The sequence below is a fragment of the Opisthocomus hoazin genome, chromosome 6 (genome assembly GCF_030867145.1).
Source record: "Opisthocomus hoazin isolate bOpiHoa1 chromosome 6, bOpiHoa1.hap1, whole genome shotgun sequence".
NCBI lineage: Eukaryota > Metazoa > Chordata > Aves > Opisthocomiformes > Opisthocomidae > Opisthocomus > Opisthocomus hoazin.
The window spans coordinates 39,529,171-39,536,743 of NC_134419.1; the positions used below are offsets into that span (position 1 = coordinate 39,529,171).

Here is a 7,573-nt window from a genome sequence, read left to right on the forward strand (position 1 = left end):
AGAGTCTGTTTTACCAGACTTTGGGGATAATAGTCCTGCATGAGTGACCCAACCTTTCTGAGCTCATGTGACATGGGAAACTTACTCTGGCTGCGGTGGGTGAGGGGAGTACCCTGTTATCACATACTGTGCATACCCACTGTTGTGGGGTTTATACTCAGTCAGGTCCATAATGATCACTGAAGTGCTTTTTGATGTTGTGACCCATATTACTTCACGGAGTTGATGTCCCACTTCTGATCTTCTGCATGTAGCCACTGTTTGTTGATCATTATTTCCTGGGATTTAACCTTTAGTGAACTTCTTGCCATTGATCTCTGCACTTCCAGAACTGTGCCGCTATTCTTTCAGCTCTTATCCTGTGCGCTGTCAGAGTGCCAGGAACCACATTTGAGCTTTTATCGTGTGTTGGGAACTCCTCGTTATGTTGCAAACGAGTTACAAAGAGCCAGCATCAGTGGGATGAGTTTTCACCTTGCTGTTTCTGGAGTTACACTGCACGGATTACCTAGCAAGAACCTAGCTTTTTGACTGCCAAGGTGAAAGCTCTGTTTTGTGGGTTGCTGAGGAGAGAGAGATTTTTTGCAGTGAGGAAGCAGAGCACTTTAAGGACTACGTTTTGTGCTGTTCACTTAAATTATGTTTTTAAGAACAGAGATTATCCCTGGGACTTGTTTGTGTACAAGGCTACCTCTCAGCTGGGCTTTTAGCACTGACAAATAGCAGGATGGCGTAAGGACAAAACACTCTTCTGGTTAGGGAAACGTTCAGTCTGTAATATTGATTATTTTTGGCATCTCTGGTATATCAAGGGTGCTTGAGTTTCTTTGTATTCAGTGAGGAGGGCAGATGCTGCAACTTCAGTAATATTTTTGGTGTGCTTCTCTCTGCAGAGACAATAGTCAGGCCTGTAAGGGACCCATCTCAATCAAGCATATATGATCCATTCGCCGGAATGAAAACCCCAGGTCAACGGCAGCTGATTACATTACAGGAGCAAGTGAAAATGGGCATACTCACCGTCGATGAAGCTGTACTTCATTTTAAGGAGTGGCAGCTGAACCAAAAGAAGAGATCGGAATCATTTCGGTTCCAGCAGGTACAGCCTTACTCCAGTGTTTCAGAAATACAGCTGTCTCTCTGGGTACACATCACAAGCTGTTCAGTGGGGGTACATTGCTTTCCTGGCTGGAGCAGGAAGGCTGCTAACACAGTCCCCCGGCTAGCCGAGTTCTCTCCTGGCGTGGAGGGGCTGTTCCCGTGCAGCAGCAAGCAGGTAGCTGTTTTACAGAGCTGTTTGATTTGCAGTAGTATTGTTAGGTTTTGGAGATCTGCACATTAGGAATTGGGCCAAATCCAGTTGGCTAAATTACCTTTCTAGAGGTCACCTAGCACCTACCTGCTGGCAGGGGACATCTGTGACAGACATTCAGCTTGTCAGTTCTCATCCATTTCAGAGCAGTGAAGACTCAGTGTCCCAGACGGTGTATCGGTGTGTTTCCTTTTGAAAGTCCTGTCTAGTAGATTGTCTGATCCCTCCTTGGGTGTCTGACGGCTCCAGGACTATCTGTTCTTTGCAGCTGGGCAAGGTCTATCGACAGTCATCAGTGAAAGCACAGTGTCTGGGTGGCTGAGCCGAATGAGGGGAGTCATTACACTGGCAGTAGCAACATAGTGACTGGTGGAACTAGCGCTCTTAGTTTATAATCTCCATTCCCATTAGAGTGAGGCTCCCTCTTCAAAACCATTGCCTGCTGCTTTTGGAGCCTTTTGTTTGTGGCTTTTGAGGCAGACTGCTCTCACACTTGAGCTGCTGGTCTCCGGTGTGTGACACTACTTTGGGAGCTGTCAGAACAAAGCCAAGACTTTTCTTCTCCTGATTCTCACTTGGAAGGGTCCTCTCTACCCAGAAACAGTCAGAGGAATCCCTTCTGTCAATAAAGAACTCAGTGCTACTTTAGTAGAAGCCTGTAGCAGAGATGAAGCGGCCTGCTCTGTGCCCCATCGCATGAGCAGCTTTCAAAGTCTCTGCTCCAGATCTTGCCTCACAGTACAGCAATTGCTCTGTCTGCTTTTCCACCTCTTCAGGGGTTTCCTTCTCTTACATATGTCCATATTTTCTTGCTGGAAAAGTTGTCGCTTTTTTTCTCTCCTCCCTACCTTCCCTTACTGTAAGGTGCAGTATGCTGCCACACAATGGTGAGGAGACTTTGCTCCCAGTGACATTTCCAGGTGTCCCCTCTTGCTTCCATGGGGACATTCTGAATTCTTTCTGAATTGTCCCTCACGCCTGGGGGATGCGTGGCAGCTTCCTCTGTTCCTGCAGTGAGAATCACCTGTTCGTTAGTACAGAAAGGACTGTGCAGTTACTTGATCGTGGGACTTGTTTCTGTGCCAGTGTCACAGTGGAAACAGAAAATAGAGGGAGTTCTAAACCCAATGTGCTACTTACCTGCAGCTGACAGTGCGTCTGTAAACGTGACCTTAACATACACGATGAACATCTGAAGAAAAACGGACTTCTGGAAGGCACACGTGGATTTCTGAAGGGAATAGATTAAAACCTGTTGGCATGATTTGGACTTCAGCCAGGTCTGGCAGGCTTTGTTACAGCTCGGTTGCAAAGTTAGCTGAAATACAATATTGGTATTGTCAGAACGTTGCTCATCCTCCTTTATCCAAAGCTCTGAAAATAATATCTTGTGATGTTTTTAGGAAAATCTGAAACGGCTACGAGACAGCATAACCAGGAGGCAAATGGAGAAGCAAAAAAAAGACAAAAGTGCAGGTAACAGTCTCCGATTCTGACATTCTCTGGTAGTGAAGCAGCTAACAATATTAATAGGCTCTTCAGGCAGAAATGTCTCTGTGTGTATTACAGTTATGTGATATTTTAATATTCACATCCACGTGCCTGTTGGCTAACACATAGGGAAGCTGCTTTACCCCTCAGTTTCCCAGACTGAGGAAAGGATGGCCACATCTGTGGGGCGAATCTTGATTCATTCATCTGCAGTTATGAGCGCCCTTACGTGACTGTGCCTGACTTTGCTCTCAGGTGCAAAGCTGTCTCTCAGAGGCTATACTTGCAAAGAGCCTTCTGAGCTGTTCATTTTCCCTTCCAGATTTGGAAATTACAGTACCCATTCGACATTCTCATAATACTTTGGGGAAACCAGAATGTGGAATATATGAATACGCCCCCAGGAAAAACGTTTTCCCACCAAAAAAGGAGTTAAAGCGAGGAGACTGGAAAACAGAAAGCACATCCAGCACAACAAGTAAGCAAACCCCGAGTGTTGCCCTCTCTACAGGAAAGCTGGATGGAAAACACTTCTCCAGCCTGACTCTGGAGTCAGCTCAGGGGACTGGACTTCTGTTCCTGAATCCCCATACTGACACCGCCAGCCCAAACCCTGCATGCCTCAGGCTGGCTGTTCTCAAAACTGGAGAAACAACTCCAGGTACATCAGGTGGTTTGGGCACCTTGTGTCTGCATCTGTGCAGGAGGAGAACCTGAAAGCTGCGCAGAAGATTCCCTTGAGCCTTCTCAGGGAAGGCATATCACCCATCTTCCGTTCTCAAAAGTAGGTGGCAGCTGCTCTCTGGGAAAAAAGGATGCTCCCTTGCTGTGACTCTCAGCAGGCAGCGTGCTCTTCTGGTTTGAAGGGCATAGTTACATTGCAGACTGGGAACCGTCTCTACGTGCCGTTTCCTCAGTTCTTGTAGATGAGACAGCATTTTTCATGGGGAACTGTGGGACCTCTTGAGTGACTTGGACAGTCTGCACATTTTTATTATCTTTGGTTTTTATTAGGTTTAATTTGTGCAAATTAAATCCTGCATTCTCGCTATTACTGCAGACTGAGCAATTCTTGCAGAAATCGTCAAGATTTTGGTCCTCTGAAAGGAAAACTGAGTTCCAGTGAGGCTGCTACCTTTGTGGCTCTTGGCAATCTGGCACACATCCGGAGTCGGTGCCAGAGGCAGCTGACTGAGCCAGTAACTTGCATATAAGCAGTCGTGAGAGAAATGTTATCGAGCCTGCAGAGCTCACTGTGTGCAGCCTGGCTCTCTTTCCCCATGGCATGAGCTGTGAGAAGGAACTCTAACACGGTATTTAGCACTCTTAAGTGCTGCTGTTTGTACCAGCTGATAGTGAGAGTTACCTCACCAAGGCTAGGGAGGGACTGCATCTTATGAGAAAACCTCTCTAGCTTCCCTTTCAGTGTGTAGGTTTCTGAACATCAGTGTTCCAGTACTGCGCAGCCCTACAGAACATTATGTATTTATGCGTGAAACCAGCCCTAGCAGTGTAGGATAGGTTTGTGCCTTGCTGTCCCCTTGAGAGATGGTGTGACTGATTGCCAAAACATTCCCTACTCTGAGTCTGTGCAAGTTAAATGGGTTTGCATAAATGGTTGCTGAAGGTTGTTTCGGCAAACTTGTAATTTTTAGCTCGGAAACAGACTAGGAAACATTCCTGTGGTGAATAAGGGTTGCTGTGAGGGAGGTGGTGAACAGCTGTTGGGAGCAATAACCTCTCCAGCAGTCACTTGTTCCAGGAATGACTGTGTGACAGTGCTCGAGTCATCTACCTCCACACAGTTGTTAAGGACCTGGGGACTGATAATTGAAATACACAGAAATGTTGGGTGTGTCACACTTGTGAAAGTATTTACCTGACTTGCCAGCCGATACTGGCACTGGATCCTTTCAGTTTTGAGCATTTAACCAGAAGCCTGGACCTAGATAGGGCAGAAATCTGCTAGAAAGAAAACAAAACTGAATGGTTTGGCTCTGTGGTCTGTGATGTATGATGTACCATTGTTGGGATCCTGAACATGTGAAAAATAACCATGGAAATAAATTAATCTAAACAGGCATTAAATGATGTGTGTAGGAGGTAAGCATGGGGTTAGGAGTCGTCCTGGGTTAGTGATTTGCAGTCACATCACCAGGATTTAATAATCAGTTTTTTTTCTCTTGCTTACTCGCTCCAGGTAGTGCAAGTAACCGCTCCAGCACTCGGAGCATATTGAGTGTCAGCAGTGGGATGGAAGGGGACAGTGAGGTAAGCTCTCATCTCTGCTGTATCCTGGTCTGCTGTTCTTCAGTACGTGCATGCAGAAGAAAAGAAGCTCGGGGATGGCATTGCATGTGCAGAAATGGCAAAATGTCGCCACTTCTGTTGTGAAGCTAACAAGGACCGACCAAATTCTGGTGGTCTGTAACCACTTCTCTTCATTTTGTAGGACAACGAAGTCCAGGAAACAACGAGAAGCCGCAGCCCAGTTGCCCACCAAGCCGAGAGGCTGCCTTTCCCAGAACGGCCTCCCAGAGTGCCTCCTCGAGGTGCAAGCAGGTAGGGCTAAAATGCGGCTCGAACATCAGCTTTCGGTGAATCAATAGGGAAGCCTTGGGCAGAAAGCGAGGCAGGAAGCGGATGTGTCTTTCAACAAAATCTACCAGTCTGTTGCCTATAAACACATGCTGTTAGGAACCGCAGGATCCGTGTTTCTCTTCTGCAATACCTGGTGGAGCTGGTTTCCTAGCTGGTAACGTGCCTACTGCGGTGCTGTTACGGCGGTTCACACATAAAAAGCGTAGCGCAGGGGGAATTCCCTTGGACATTCTGTCCTTTTACAAATTTCGGATCTCTGCAAAGCACGCTTGTTGATGTGTATGACTGGCCTCAAAGTAAGAACTGTGCTGGGTTTGTAAAAGGTCTTGAGGGGTTTTGCCTTGATTTGATCAGACCACCACAAACTGAAGTAACTTGTAAACATTCCTTTAGTCCAACCAGAGCAAGTCTCTGAACTCCAGGCCCCAGAGGCTTATCTAAGTACAGATGCTAATAAAATTCTTCAACTGTTTGAAATAGTAATTACTAATGTGTGGATGCAGTTAAATTCTGTATGTTGGCTTGGCTCTGACAAGAACATAGCTGGAATATATTTGTAGTTAGTTTGAAAAAAAGATTTTGAATCTTTCTCTCTTCCTAGTGCTCTTCATCTAATTGTCAGGAGAAAGCTACTGTACTATCAAAGTTTTACTCCAAACAAGTATTGCAGCATCTCTTTGCAATAAGAGTAGAATTCCTGCAGCTGAAGAGCAGAAGAAACAGGAACAGGGCTCTGACATGCTTGGTATCTGCTCTGTTGCTGAATCACTGATAGCCTGTTTTTCTTCTTGTATGGCTATTGCTGGTACCGTATTCTTAGATGCGATGTTACTGCATGCAGTGTGTTGTTCCAGAACCCTATTCTCTACTTTTTTTCTTTAATGCATTTGTATTCTCTGTCTTTTTATAGGCCTGTAAGCTGTGAAGGTTTTTATCCTCCACCTGTGCCCCCAAGAGGTCGCTGAATCTCTCAACATCTGTGCAATATGAGATTCTTCTGTTTCTATGTGCGTTTGTACAGATACTTCTGGGTTGTCTTAAATTATTTATAAGTGGGAGCCAAATGTTTTCTTCGCTTTCCTCCTCCCTAAAGCTCTGGTGACTTTTCCCATGATTTTCACTGAGACTTCTTGGCCTCGTATAACTTTTTTTGCTTGGAAGAATTTTGGTGCTTTGGGACTTCAAGATAAAGTATCATGGTTGGGAAGAACAACTCTGATGTGTGTCTTGGCAGCCCTGCACAAACATGAAGTTTCCTTCTGACCAAGAAAGAACATGTGTCCTTTTAGGAACTAAATTCTGATAAGAATTGTTACCAAAACGCTCGATACAACCTACAAGGGCTTGACTGGAAAACATGCTTGAGAAAGTAAGAAAATAAGTTGTCTGAAGACTTGTTTGAAGAACACTCATTATGGCAGGAGCAGGTGAACGTACTGCTGTTCGGCGTTTTGGGTACGGCCATACTGACCTTTCAGAAGGTGTAGAATCTCCCTCCAGCAATCATTAAACCATGGGTGGATGAGAAGTGGTCTTTATTCAAGAATGTATTTCGCACACAGCTGTGAAAATGCCTTTCCCTTTCCCCTTCCCTCCCTGCAGGGGACAGACATGAGCAAGGTGGTATGTGTGCTGCATTTACCATGAAAATTCCCGCAGCAGCTGGTCAGGGACCTTCTGTATTGCAAAACAACAGTCCTTAAACCTTCCCTGGGGAGGGGGTGGGTATGTTTCTGCTTGAAATCACACGAGTGACCTCTCAACTCAGAGGAAGCAACTGGCAGCAATGCGTGTGTTCGCTGCAGAAGCAAGATGAAGGCACTTCACCCCGTGCTCTGGAGCAGCACAGCGAGTCCCCAGATATCAATGCACCCGCCCCGGCAATGCCAGCGCGCAGGCAGCCCCGCTGCTGGACTCTGCTCGCTCTGCTCATCCTTTCCGGCGATGTGAATCTGCAGCAGCTGCGTCCAGCCTTGTTTCTGCCTGAGGGCTTACAAACTTGAGGAGAGTTTCCTGCTTTGGTGCTCTGTGTTCCAAATGTAGAAAGCACAAATTAATTTTGATTCCTCGTCTCCAGGGACTTGAATGATGGAAGTGAGGTGTTTTGTTTTGTTTTTTCCCAGGCCTTGCAATCTTCTGTGAATATCCTGGCCCTTGGGGGACAAGTAT

At 46.1% G+C, this 7,573-nt stretch overlaps 1 protein-coding gene across 1 annotated transcript in view; it reads left to right on the plus strand.

Annotated features, from left to right (window-relative positions):
- Positions 1 to 6,932, plus strand: part of PIK3AP1 (phosphoinositide-3-kinase adaptor protein 1) — a 44,226-nt gene extending 37,294 nt beyond the window's left edge. Inside the window, exons 12-17 of the mRNA XM_075422775.1 lie at positions 894 to 1,099; positions 2,716 to 2,788; positions 3,126 to 3,281; positions 5,004 to 5,074; positions 5,256 to 5,365; positions 6,315 to 6,932. Coding sequence (XP_075278890.1) covers positions 894 to 1,099; positions 2,716 to 2,788; positions 3,126 to 3,281; positions 5,004 to 5,074; positions 5,256 to 5,365; positions 6,315 to 6,369 — 671 coding nt within the window. The 3' untranslated portion in view covers positions 6,370 to 6,932. The remainder of the gene's footprint in view (positions 1 to 893; positions 1,100 to 2,715; positions 2,789 to 3,125; positions 3,282 to 5,003; positions 5,075 to 5,255; positions 5,366 to 6,314) is intronic.
- Positions 6,933 to 7,573: the final 641 nt, after the last annotated feature.